The 14272-nt window shown below is 36.1% G+C and overlaps 1 protein-coding gene and 1 long non-coding RNA gene across 4 annotated transcripts in view; one reads left to right on the forward strand and one right to left on the reverse strand.

Moving 5' to 3' along the window:
* The window catches only part of LOC308622452, a 264527-nt gene that overhangs the window by 116025 nt on the left and 134230 nt on the right, over window positions 1–14272 (forward strand). The window lies entirely within an intron of this gene.
* The window catches only part of ADD3 (adducin 3), a 126031-nt gene that overhangs the window by 14938 nt on the left and 96821 nt on the right, over window positions 1–14272 (reverse strand). For all 3 annotated transcript variants that reach the window (XM_081252888.1, XM_081252887.1, XM_081252889.1), the window contains exons 2-3: window positions 12433–12656; window positions 1712–1850 (exon numbers count right to left, since the gene is read on the reverse strand). In XM_081252888.1, the coding sequence (XP_081109014.1) occupies window positions 1712–1850; window positions 12433–12627 (334 nt within the window). In that variant the 5' untranslated portion in view covers window positions 12628–12656. The remainder of the gene's footprint in view (window positions 1–1711; window positions 1851–12432; window positions 12657–14272) is intronic.

The raw sequence follows: 14272 nt of genomic DNA on the forward strand, positions 1-14272 counted from the left end.
TAAAAATCAGTTGCCAGGAAGCAGCCTGAGTCCGAGAGTGTCCCAGCCTGTAAATGATGATCTGAAACTTATCAGCCCACACAATGTTGCATTAGCTTATCTGCCTTCAGAGAAGTACACTGAGAGTAAAAATACGTATCAGCTATCGCCTTGCTGTTTCATCTAGTACTTGTGATGTTAAGGAGTCAGGTTCACACCACTGGGGAAAAATGGTCACAGGATCCCAATGGTAAAAGCGTTATTAACACTGAGGTTATTGCTAATTTTATGATGAAAAGATCTCAACAGAAAGCTATTGTACCTTTCTAATACCTCTTTTGACTTTTATTCAAACAAAAAATATTTAAGAATGCAGTCAAACAGCAGTCTGGTTTCTGCCCTCACCAAGCAACAAAAATGAGTCTTAATCTCTAATGACCCAATTGATGAATTCAACTTTCGCTCAGTCTTCATTCTCCTGGACACCGTTTCCCACTTCTTTCCTAGACTTCTTTTCCAGGCCTGTGTGGTACTATCGTGGACCTCTTATCCCTTATGGACTCTTGTGAGGATTCATGGCACATGACAGATAATCAACGTTATAGAAAAAGTGAACAAAACTAGCTCAACATTTTAACTTTCCTGTTGATTCTGATAGAATGTTTCTCCCAAGCTGGAAGAGTGGGTGATTTGGGAACTCATCGTTCTTCTCACCATCCACCTGCCACCCCCGACATCACCACATTCAAACCTGTGGCTAAGTCTTCTCTCCTCTTCCTTGGCTATGCCTTTCTCACTGATCTCTTCCTTCTTTTACCCGCAACCACTACTTTAGTTCAAGCACTTATAATTCACTTTGGGACTCTTTCAAAGATTCTTTAACCAGTATGTATGTCCCAACATACTGATCCACTTAGGAGTTCTACCCTCACCTTGCACGTTCCCACCATCATGTCTCTTTTCATACCATTCCTCTATTTGCGAAGTATTTGAATTCGTTGAATTCCTGTTTGTAAATCTTTAACCAAAAAGAAACAAAAGGAAGTAACAAAGGAAGAAAGAGAAGGAAAAGAAAAGTCCCTGATGGTCTGGGACTCTGTGTACCTGCCCTGGTACAGCAGTGAGTTCTGTGCATGTCTCTCTGAGATGTAAAGTGCCTGGACTCAATGCCTTATGATTCTTGGTATCCTTAGTGTTCAGTCCACCAAATCGGTGCTCTCACTAAAGAACTGTTGAATGAATAAAATGTCCTAAACCCTTTTACACCAAGTTCTAACTGCTCCATCCTTTAAAGTCTGGTTAGTTGAGGCCTCTCTTCTTCCACAAAGTTCTCTCAGTCCACTTCAGCCAATAATCAATTCCAACTCTGAGCTCATAGCAAGATGACTTAGAAAAGGTCATTAGACAATTTCTTACCAGCTGCTTTGTAATTTTTTCCTCTACAGTTACCTTGCAGTTTTAATCTTTTGTGCATTCACTGTATGTCTCCTCAATTCAAATATGCATTTATCTGGGGCAGGGACCACACTTTATAACTATTTTGTAATCCTCACAAAGTCTAATAAATGTCTGGTTGGTATGAAAAAGTAAGAGATCCTAACACTATGTTCCTCTAACTATTAGATGTTATAAACTTAAGGACTGAACCAGATCAGAATATGCTGCTAGAAGTGTGCAGTGTACAAAGTAGAGATGAAATTACTGTCTTTTAAACTTTACGAAACTGACGTACTGAGGGGAGGTGAAGTAAAGCCCGAGAAAGAATTGGCCATGATGTAATCTGCAATCTGTTGTAATGCTAGTAATCCAGTTGGATTGTGGCCTTTCTTCATCTGTTCTTGAATAAGGCATTCCAGGTCTTCCCGAAAGGCCTGTAATACACAAAAATAATCACTGAGCACATGCATCTCGCTTGGAGCAGAACGACCCAAACATAACTTGCTCTGATGTAATCAGTCTTCTTCTCCCATCCCTCTCTTGAATAGCTTTCATGTACATTATTTTAAAACAAATATAAAACAAAAAATAATAAAATTAAAACACTGGAAGAAGAAGCAAGAAGCTTGCTTTCAGGGGAGGGAAAATCATTAGGCATTCTTAATCTCAAAGCAAATGAGCTATATTACAACATCTATAATAGACAGGTATAGGTAAAAGCAACTTTGTTAATAATATGCAACTAGAGCACCAAGTACAGACTGATGTAAAAAGAGACCCATTCCTTGCCTAGCAGCTCATTATCTAGGTTAGGATAGAGTTCTTATCTGAATGGGGCATGACTCTGACTATAGCAACTCCCAGCAAAAGTTTTCACTAAGACATAGTAAATCATGGCTTCCATTTTACGATTTCCATGGCAATTCCGTAGCTCTATAAACTCTGCAAGCAAACTTATAAAAGCTGAGAGCTGATTACTCCCCTTATGCAATACTGTGCTAAAGAAAGAACTTTTCCCCCCAACTTTGGGTACTGTATGTTCCTGTTCTGGAGTGCTGTTTTTCTTTCTTTTCTTTTTTTTTTTTTTTGCGGGGGTGGGGTGGGGGAGTGGTATGTGTGGCAGAAGCAGTATTTATATAAATAAAAATACTGAACATTAAGAGAAAATTTTCTATTCCAGTAACCCTTGAGTTGTGAATATGATTCATCATTTGAAACATCTCCCAGTCCTTCACATTAGTTGAAATAGCTGGTTTTGTATTTCTATCACACCCAACCAACACTTATTTTATTAAATTCATCATTTATTCTCTTGCTCATGTTTATATTCATTCATCTTAAACATGAAGGCTCTTGCAATATAAACCATCTAGACCTTGCTCTTCCGTTTGAGATTGGTTACATGTATAGCAGAATACGCTGCTGAAAATTAAATTCAGTTTGTTCCCACCTCACCTAAGAGGGAGAAGGCAGAAAGCTGCTTTGGAAACATTACCTCCAAGAGGGGTAGATATAAACACCATGGAGATCACTGGGAAATCCTCCTTAGAAGAGTGACTCTCCTTCAAGTCGCTGAGAATAGCCCTCCTCATAAAGGCTGGGAATAAGATCTCCTGGAACAGTTGCTTAGATGTAGCTTTGCTTAGAGGATGGCTGAACACCTCTGAGGTTTTCAGAAGGAAGAACTTTTTTAAAAAATTTAAATAATGGCAGAGAAGCCCATGGTGAAAGTGGAAATGTGGTTGTGAGGCTATGAGGTGGTAGTACATATTAGAACCAGTACTGACTCATGCTTGTGTTGCTTTTAGAAAACTTTCTGCTCATACAGCAAATGGATGTTTGAATGATTAATTTTAAAAATACTGTGACCATATTTGAGTTCTGAGTTCATAGAGAAGTTTATACCAGTTAAACATGGTTTTTCTTTTACAAATTCAAGGCTTATTAAATATAAATCCTTAGCATAATTATAAAAAAATTCTAAACATCTAATTCCATTGACTTTGATCTAGTTCATTTAAATACATGATTTAAACCGGAGAAACTATCGTATAAAATATTCTCTACAAAGACACATTACATTTATCAGAAAACTCCATTAATACATATCTAAGACCTTGTGAACATAAAATCGTTGTGAGCTGCATATAAGATGGATGGACGCATTCATACTGATGAGTAACATGAGTGTTTTACCATGTTTAAGGCTGAAAGGAAAAGAATCTCCCAGATATACTCATTTATCTTTATATAAACTACAGAAAACTTCTAGATACCTGGCAGTGGGCCAAAATGCTCTTCTGAAACTTTATCTTCCCTTCAAAACCAAACTCTATTTAAACCTTCCACAGTTCAAAGCAGCTATAACCAATATTCTTTGATTCAGTGTAAAAAAAAAATTTACACCTACTGTATGTATCACAATAGCTCTGAGAAGTAGGCGTAATTTATTTTATTGAATGCACCTTATGTTATTCCAGGAAGAATTTAAGGCAGATTCCATAGATTAACATGACATGAAAATAAATTAAATATAGGTAAGAAAAATCAAGCTAATGAGAAAATAGGCATATGAAGGTAAGATAGAGCCAGGAATGAGGTTAAGATACAAAGAGCATACTATAAAATTGTATCATTTGCTAGAGATGGGCCAACTTTTATCTAAAGCCTCCAGCAGCCAACACGAATCAACACAATCGCTCAATATGCTGGTTTACAGGGGTTTTAAGAAATAAAAAAACCTCAACTAGTTGCTCAAGAGAATCACGACTATTTATGACCCTGATGAGAAATTTTTGCTGGGTGGATTGAGAAAGCTAAATAAGAAAGGTTGAAAAATTCGTTCACAGAGGTCACAGAGCTGGTAAATGTCAGAGGCAAGGACTCAGGTCAAATGCTTTTTTTAATCAGTGAAAATGCTTTTTTTACTTCCATTTATCCCATAGTATGGTGAATACCATCCTAAAGCTTTGAGATGATCCATGGTGTCACAGAGGAATGTATAAGCCCTTCTGAAATTAATTAAGAAAAAAATATGAATTTCCCCTTTAAGGCTAGTGAATTGCTTCTATGCAGTATAGGAGAAGAAAATAATTTTCAAAGTAAATGGAATGTCCCCAGCCTTTTTATATAGTTGACAGTGCTTCAACAGATATGAATTCTTCTATTCCAAAAGATTTAATATTTTTTGTCATGAACATTTATAACTCAGTTATTATGTTCCAAATATTTCTGAAATATTGTTCAGATAATTACCTAAGCCATAAAACAGTCAGTATAAAATTTACTAATGATATAAAATTGTTTCAGCTGGTTTTTAAAATTTATCAGTAAACTTAAGCTTTCGTTAAAATAATAAAAATTTTGTTTGTCTTTATGGTGGATAGTTAATCATATTCCTACTAAAATTCAATGTTAATAAAATAATCCTTTACAGTTGATTCATTTGAATCTCACAACAAAGTCCTGAAATAGGCAATGACTTGCTCATGGTTACACAGCTAACAAGTAAATGGAATAAAGATTCAGATCTCGAACTCTCAGTTGGGCACAGATATTTGCCTAATTTTATCAGAGATGGGTTGTATCACTGAAACCAAACACAGGCATACCTTGTTTTATGGCACTTTGCAGATACTGTGTTTTTTACAAATTGAAGGTTTGTGGCAACTCTGCCGAGCAAGTCTATCAATGCCATTTTTCCAACAGCATTATTTTAAAATTAAGGTATGTACATTGTTTTTTTTAGACGCAATGCTACTGCACACTTAATAGACTACAGTATAGTGTAAATATAACTTTAACACGCACTGGGAAACCAAAAAATTCATGTGACTCACTTTATTGCAACGTTTGTCTTATTACAGTGGTCTGCAACTGAACCTGAAATATCCCTTAGGTATGCCTGTACAACTAATAAGGCAGCAGGTGGGCTGTGATCAGAAATATGAGTAAACCTCTTAGGCTAGATTAGGGCATTAGGTTATAATGATAGATAAAGCAAAAAAAAAAATTATACAGCAGATCTTGGAGTACCAAAACTTGCCCTCTTATAGCTAGGAATTCTCCCACCAAAGCAGAATGAGAAACTCAGTTATAAGCAGGGCAGCAAGATCACATGCTGGGGCTTCTGAAGTCAGATTAAACCAACAATTCCCTAGGGTCTCTACTAGAGAAGAGTCAGGTTAAAATATCAAACAACACATACACATATGTGGTTTTACAGCATAAACCGTCTTCCTTCTCAGATAGAGAAGAACAGAGAAGAGAAGGCAGTCCCTGAATACATGAATACATGAACATCAATAAGGCAGAGTGCCATAGGGGTGACAGATCCTTTAAGGCCTTCAAAAACCAAAATACAGTCTAATGAATTATGATTATAATCTTCAAAGTGTTGTCACAAAAGCATAAAAATGCTTTAAGTTAGCGATATTGTATTAACCCTATGTATTCATTTCCACAGAAACAGTTGTCTACTACGTGCTAGGCACTGCACTACAGGCTTTTATGTTATTTCATTAAACTGTCACAACCACCATGTGAGGTCCATTTTTACCAGCAAGGAAAAGTGAAGTTCAAGTTAAGTGAGTTTCCTAATGTCACATAGCTATTAAGTGGTGGTGAGCCAAGATCCAAAACAAACACTATATGCATATATATGCATGTATAAAACATTTATATAAACAGATTAAAGCTGGAAATGATGAGAAAATGGGCTGACCTCTAACTTAGGTCACAATAGTCTGGTACTCCAGGATCTCTACAATCTGTTAGGTCAATTTTTGGCTCTATCTCCCATTACTACCTCATGCTCTGGTAGCCTATGAGGTTTGCTGAGCATTCTCTGATCACAACTTGTACTTTTCTATCCTTGCTCACTGTATTTCATCAAATGGAAATGCTGGTTTCTACTGTTCCTCTACCAGATGAATTCTTACCCTTTACTCAACACTCATCTTAAAATGTCACCTTCTCCTTGAAGTCTCCCCTTTAATCACCACAGTTAGGAGGGATCTCCATATTTCTTCTCTTCTCACCCCACTTTGAATTGTTTTAACATTTGCCTATACTACATTTAGGGTAGCTACCATGATTGTGATTTATTTTTCATACTCTACTATACAGTAATATCTGATGGCTGGGACTGTGTCTTTCACACTTCTAGAGTCTCCTGGACACAATTATTCAGTGCTCAATTATTATAATCATAAGTTAGAGCTTCTTTTCTATATTTTCCTAGATATAAGGAAAGAATGCAAAGAATCTGATCTCCTCTTGAGTTAATGATAGCAAAGATCCATTTCATAGGTTATTAGCACTGGAATCTGAAGTTCTAGAAAACAGTCTTATCAGTCTGTCACTTGAATGAGAAATACCTCCTGTGTAATAAGGCTTGTCCATCATCTAATGGGAGAAATTCAGTTTTTTTAAATAAGAAATGAATCTTAACAGAAGGTTATACATTTTTGAAAAGTCATTTAGTTCTTCAACTCAAACAAAATCCTACTTGAAAACTTGGTTTGTCCCCAGAACATTATAGTTTGGACAGCTCTCTCATCAAACACATGTCCAAAAAAGTGTGGTTAAAAAAAAAAAATCACTAGGTGAAAAACAAAATGTTTAAGTCAGAGAGAGGGTGCCTGCCTTTAAAGCTTTCTCTGAATCTCCCCCGTTTCATTTGATACTTCTCCTGTCAATGTTGAAGGAGTGATCCTGTAAACTTTGAATTCATAAAGGTATGGATAAAAATAAACTTGTAAAAATACAAAAGATTCAGAGATTTGAATGTAAGGTCAGAGTATACTTTAAGTATACTCTTAAAGTATATACTTTAAGTATATACATATTCATGTATACTATACACCAAAAGTAGGAGTAATTTGAAACATCAGATCTTAAGGCTTCTGCATCTAAGATCAGAACTTTCAGGAGAAAGTGGCAATAGATGAAAGATTTTCTATTTCTAAATCACAGACAAGAGAACCAATTTGATAAAAGAAACAGACTTGATGTGATTATTTTGGTTAAGGCTAAAAAAATTACATAGACTGACCTATAAGTAATGTCTAACTTATGAAAATCAGTTAACAGAATACTGATAAGTATCAGAGCTGGATTTTAAATATCCACATCTGGATGTTCTACCTCATAATAATTACTAGAAAGAAAAACTGGAGCAAAAAGAAAAACAGATTACAGACTTGCTGCTCCCAAGGCACCCTGAAATTATGCTATTAGATCTCTCCTAAAGTGGGATTAGGAGCATAACAAACTTACTTAGAATTTTTCCATTAAGAAATGTATTCATTTGGAAATAGATTACCACTGGTCCTGTTGAAAGGAGAAAACACAAATAAACCAAATTTTCTTCTGGATGATCTTTCTCCTGTATCTATGCGTCTTAATTAATATAAAGCTAAAGGTTAGAATAATATCTTTTCTTAAAGCTGGTATAAAATAAAAATGCAAACAAAGTTAATAAAGAATACTTGTGACCAGATAAATCATGGTAATTTTGACCAACTATTCTAACTGAGGTGATCTGTTAACATTTTAGGCCTTGATTACAGTGATATTCTAACATGTATATGGCTTTGAAGTTTCTCCTATCTTTAAAATAAGTTTGAAGCATTACACACTGCCCTTTTATTAAGAAATGTTAGTGTGTCATGTGCCTGAGCAATCACCACCTACACTCCTGTTGTCCTATCTTTCAGAGTAACATTGCACACTTCTGTTAACAAGTCTAAATTGTTAACTTCTGTTAACAAGTCTAAATTCTTGTAGTGATATGGCTTAAGAACATTCATCCTTTTTCTGAAACCCACCAACTGATTGTCATTTAAGCAGTCAAGTTCAGTAGGAGCTTGTTGGACAACATTCAAGTGTTTAATGACTCAAAGCCCACTCAGCTATTCATATATCCATCCATCCATGTATTCAGAATTTACTAAATATCTACTATGCACAATGCACTATTAGTTTTCAACTTACATGATTCTTTAACTTTGATGAGGTCCATCATTTAATTCTAACAGTTTGCCCTGGACACTTCATCCCGAGACAAGGGCAATCTTATATATGCCATCAGAGACATATATATGAGGAATATATTGGTCAAAGAAAACTTATGGATTCTCCCGAGTGCATTAACAAAATCTCTAGCTAAAACAAGTTTACTCGCCAGCTCTTAATTTCTAAGACAAATACTTTCTTAAATTAAAAAAAAAAAAAAAGACAAAAGGCCGTGAAATTCCTAGAAAGAAGTAATAACTTGGAGTTAGGATGAGACAAATTGCTCTTATTTTCTCAGCTCAAGGCAATAAGGTGTCAAGTTTGTTATCCAAATTTACAGACACCAAAATGTCTTATGATTCGAAACTCTTCTTGAGTTGGGTTGAATTAACTTGAGCAAGAGAATTTGAAGAAGAATGAAACAATAATATATGAGTGGAATTTTTTCAAAGTTATTGAATGCTTTAAGTGGTACAGCCTAGTGCGTAAGGGTGTGAGCTTTGGAGTTTACATCCAGACCCCACCATTTAACTAAGCTTGTAAAAACTTCTGCAAGTTATTTAATGCCTCTAAGTTTCAGTTTATTCCACTGTAAACTAGGGATAGTAATACTTCTTTTTTTTTTTTTTTTTTTTGTGGTATGCGGGCCTCTCACTGTTGTGGCCTCTCCCGTTGCGGAGCACAGGCTCCGGACGCGCAGGCTCAGCGGCCACGGCTCACGGGCCCAGCCGCTCCGCGGCATATGGGATCCTCCCAGACCGGGGCACGAACCCGTATCCCCTGCATCGGCAGGCGGACTCTCAACCACTGCGCCACCAGGGAGGCCCAGTAATACTTCTTTGATTGAGTTGTTTTGAGGATTAAATAGGGTTTGATACATAATAGGTGCCTGGTACATAGTAAGTGCTTTCAAAAAAAGTATTATACTTTGCTTTTATTAGTTTTTCTCCTGATTTCCTTTCTTCCCAAATGAACTCAGCAATTAAAATAGAAGGATTACAAATTTGTTTCTTACAAACATGAATTAGTAATACCTTTGATTTTGATCTTTATTGGTTATGGGTTTTGTCCAACAGAGTGAACCCCAATATTCACAGGAGACACACAAAGGTTTTAAGAAAATTATATTCACAGAAACATTACAAGTTTGGACTTAAAGAAACAAAGAGAGTACAAAAAGGAAAGAGGTCTTTGAACTCTAAAACCTCTACAAGTGGAACCAAAAGCTCAGAGGGCAGAGACAAGAACTAGGGAGACTCATTCCTACTAAGTAGAAGGACTGTGTCTTCATCAAGGGAACTGCCAAACATTTGTCCAGGTGAATTTAAGAATTGCTATGGACCAGTGACTTCTTTGTACTCCCAATTTTCTCCCTTTTTGAACAGGAATGTCTATAGCAGTTATCTTTGCCTGTTCCACCACTGGGTGGGTGGGGGGCAGATAAATTGTCTCTTTAGTTCTCTGGTCTATAGATTGAGAGGAACTGTACTTAAGAAATTACACTTGAGAAATTACATCTTGAGAAATTACACTTGAGAAATTACTTAAGAAATTACATCTATACCTGGACCATATTTAGATGATGATATTCTGGATTCAGGCTAATGTTGTAATGGGATGAAACTTTTGCAGGGGTGTTAGGAGATGGTGAATGTATTTTGCATGTGGAAGGAGGAGGTGGTGAGTGTATTTTGCATGTAGAAGGAAGGTAAATAAGTTGTGGCAGACTGTGATACTTTTAAAATAAACTGTGATCAGAGAGTGGACAATCCTCCCCTCAAAAGGTGGAGCTTAATTCCTCTCCCCTTGAGTATGGGCTGAACTTAGTGACTCACTTCTAACTAATAAATTTGGTGGAAGTGATGGTGTTTAATGTCAGAGATTAGGTCATAAAAGGCACTGCAGGCTCCTCTTTGCTCTCAGATACTTCCTCTGGGGGAGAACACTCAAACAGCCTCAGGTTAAGGTCCATGTGGCAAGGAACTGTAGCCTTTTGCTGACAGTCATGTGAGTGACCCATCTTAAGATCAGAAACTTCCGCCCCAGTCAAGCCTTCAGATGCAGCATCCCTGACTGATGTCTTGACTGCAACTTTATGAGAGACCTTAAGCCAGATCCACTCAGCTAAGCTGCTCCTGAATTCCTGACCCACAGAAATGACAAGCTAATAAAAGCTTGTTGTTCTAAGCTGCTAGGTTTTGTTATTTAGCAATACAGGCCACCATGTATTATTTCCTGTGGTGAAAAGTTTGTTGTATTAAAAGAAATTTGAAAGCCATTGTCCTAGAACATGGCAGAAAGACAAAATGTATACACTTTTCCAAGTCTTTCACAAACAAGATTTTAAATTCACTAGTAAAGATCTAGGAAAAAAGTGATCAATCCACAATTCTTTTAAATTTTCTTTGTTTCTCTCTGGGCTAAAAATTATCACTCTTGCTATATGAACATGGAAATGACAATCTATGTACCTGCCCTTTCCCATTTGTTCATTAAGTTCCCTTGGGCATAAGTAAAACTGATACTTTTAAGCCAATCTACAAGTAGTAATACACAAGTAAAAACATTAGGTAATCTCCTCACTGTTATACTGTTGTTAGTTTAGTGGAGAAATTATCTTAAAAAAACCCTGGCATAGAAATGTAGTTTGGTACTTTTTCCTTTTAAACTTTAGTTAGAATTGAATGATCCTCTTTGGAGCATTTCCCAAAGAAATCTCAATATTTAATAACCTTGAACAAAATCTGAACTTCATCTCATTCTTTCAGTTACCTTATTCTATATATTACCATAATCCTTTGGCTAATGAGTTTGTTCTTCAAAGTGGAGTTTCTTTATAGAAGGAAATATATCTATATAATTAGCATGCTCTTCAAGTATTTATAAACATAGAAACTAGTCTGCATAAAAGAAGGCACTGAACATTTAGTCCCTCATGATGAATTTTATGGTTAGTCTCCTTTTCATTGGGAAAAGGTTTCTTTAAGGGTTTATTTAAAGGATAGCTTTACATTTAAGCTATACTTAAATTCCTCAAAGCTTGCCTTGCTTTTATAACTTGTACTTGCTTTTATCTAGGTCACTGATATATAAGAATTACTCAGGAGTGGAATTCCCCTTTGGCTTTGGACTCAGCCTCTGTGATTAAATCCACAGGGGCACAACAAAAATGATTCACCAGGGCCACCTCAGGCAGTTCTATGTCTTGGTGTTTATTTTAGTACCTAAGTTGGAAATCTAATAGAACCCCAACCTGGGCATCGTGTGTCTATGTATGCTGAACTCTGTCTTAAGGGGCCCATGATCTTCATTATACATAAAGCTATGAATTCATTTTGCATGTTAAATCAAGCTGTTCACTCATTTTCTAAAACTTATATGTGACCTTCCACTAAAGGTTTGTAAGAAACTTAACAAATCACTTGAATATGATTTACAAAGTCTGGATATTACTGTGAAGACAGAATTTCAGCTTGAGTTAAGGTTAGAATCCATGTTTAATCTAGTTAGTTTGGTGCATATGCATATATGTGTGCCTACATTAGGTGTATGTAACATTAGGCTGACAAATCACAGACATCCTCATGAACCTTAAGTCTTCCTATGCTGCTCTGAGTGTCAAGATACCCAAAGGAAGAAGAAAGTATGTTCATGGGGTGTATCTGTTTCTTGGTTCCTAACACTTCACTTATACCTTTATTTTCTTCACAGATATTCAGTCTGTAATGGGGATCCTTGAGTTCAGTAGCATCTTTTATCCTCCTTTAATGAAACATTACACTCAGAAATCACTCAAGAAAATTTATCCCACCAAGATGATACCAGTTTATTATTAAAGCCTTGCAAATTAAATTTATAAATTAGGTGCTTATTTTGCCTCTGAAAGACTGGGGACAACTAGTCACTCTTCCTCCACCCCTCTTCTAACCTGAGAGTATCATTGTATCAAGGTTTCCAAAGAGGAAGAAAAATTATAGCCTTCAAATTATTTTGACTCACCGGACTTTGCAAGATCTGAGTAACTCGTTTCCTCTGCTCCATCATATTGAAGTCTTGCCGTAGATCAGGAGACATGTTCCTCTCCCTTATGTATTCTGGGTCATTTTCATTGATGCGGTCAAAATACCTCTCTTTGTGAGGCACGCTGGGAGGAGGAGAAGTAGTGACCACGCCTTGGCTAGCATCTGAACTCATGCTTCAAGTCTGCCAATTCTCCTTGCTATCTGCATTAATAAACACAAGTAGGACATTCATAATAAATTCATTATTAAATTCAAATTTTACACAGGTCATGCAGCACTTTTTTTTTTTTGCCCTCAGAGTAACAGTGGCAACTTTCTTTAAAAAGTAGCTTTTCAAAAAATATTAGAACAATTTTTTATTAAGGTGAAAATATCTTGGATTACAATGCTAAATTGGAAATTGATATTTTCAGAGCTAGTGGCAACTTGTGGTTCAATTATAATGTCATCAACTGCTATATGAATTTTTTAAAGGAGCAATGATCAAAATATCTGAAAGTAAAATGCCACACCTAAGACAGCAAATTTTCACAATTAGTGATTACTGTTAGTGGAGATTCTCTTTCCTCTCTTACTCATGCTTTTACGTTAGACCAAACTCTGGCCATATTTAATGATCACTGTTTTATAGTGAATGTAGTTTTAGTTTATTAACACATGAGAGAAACAGAGTTGTAAGCTTTTCAAGTGATTCAATAAGTTCCAGGGAAAAGGTAGGAATTATTAAGGTTGCCACACTATATAACTTTAGCAGATAGTGCTTCAAATCCAAGTAAGAAAAAATAAAAAGCCATTCAGAAACCACAGGAACAGCTGATTCATTTAATTATTACTGACACTTAGGATAATCCTTGACTTTATGCCAGGAAACAAATTCATTTGGGCTTTGCTACAGCTGAGCACCTAATCAACCAACTGTAGCTAGATCAACAGGACAGTTATTTAACATCCATCCCCAGCCCCAGGCTGTGATGGCTTGTGCTAGAAGTTGATGAAGTCATCTAACCCAGTTCTTCTCAGACTGTCTGTGGTGAAGGACTTTCTCCAATTTTCTGTAAACCAGTATTTTTGTAAAATACAAAATAATGCATTTAGATGTCACGGCAATGTCAAACTGCATGAAGTTTCTAAATGCTTAATGTTATATTCTGTACTTGTCATGGACTGCAGTCTGCAGAATGGCACCGGATCCTGGACCACACTTAGAGTATCATTGACCTAGTAGAGAGCAACAGTCACTGCACACTGAAGGTATGTTTCCTCTTTTAGATGTGATTTGGCAAAAGCCTAAATCAAGAGAACAGGACAGCACTGATTAGTGTATCCCTTTACATAGTTGTTCTTTTGAACTGAATGTAGAAAGTGCAAAAAATGTGCAACAAGGAAGAATAAAAGGAAACAAATTTTAAAGAAGAAATTGTAAAGACAGTTTTGCTTAGCACGATTTTCTTTACAGGTGGTAACAAATGCAACCTGTTCAATATAAATGACTGGGTAACAGAAAAAAACATTCTCACTACAAAATGGTATTTATTAAACTGATTATTTGCCTAGTAAGAAGAATCACTTCATAATAAGGGAAATTAAATGTGAAAAATTCCAAGTATTCTTTTTCTATTTATGTAGAAAACTAAGGGGAGAGAAATATCTGTGGACCTGAAACTCTGAAGATTCTTCACAGCCTTGGATTCCCTCTCAGCAGAATAGTGTCTAGGTAGATCCAGAAGGGAAAAGGCAAGGGCCACCTTTTTTCTTAGGGATCTGAATCCCTGATAAAGACCAGAGATACCTGATCTCATCTTTTAAACACAATAACA

This window comes from Mesoplodon bidens, assembly GCF_964165515.1.
Source record: "Mesoplodon bidens genome assembly, chromosome: 1".
Lineage (NCBI taxonomy): Eukaryota > Metazoa > Chordata > Mammalia > Artiodactyla > Ziphiidae > Mesoplodon > Mesoplodon bidens.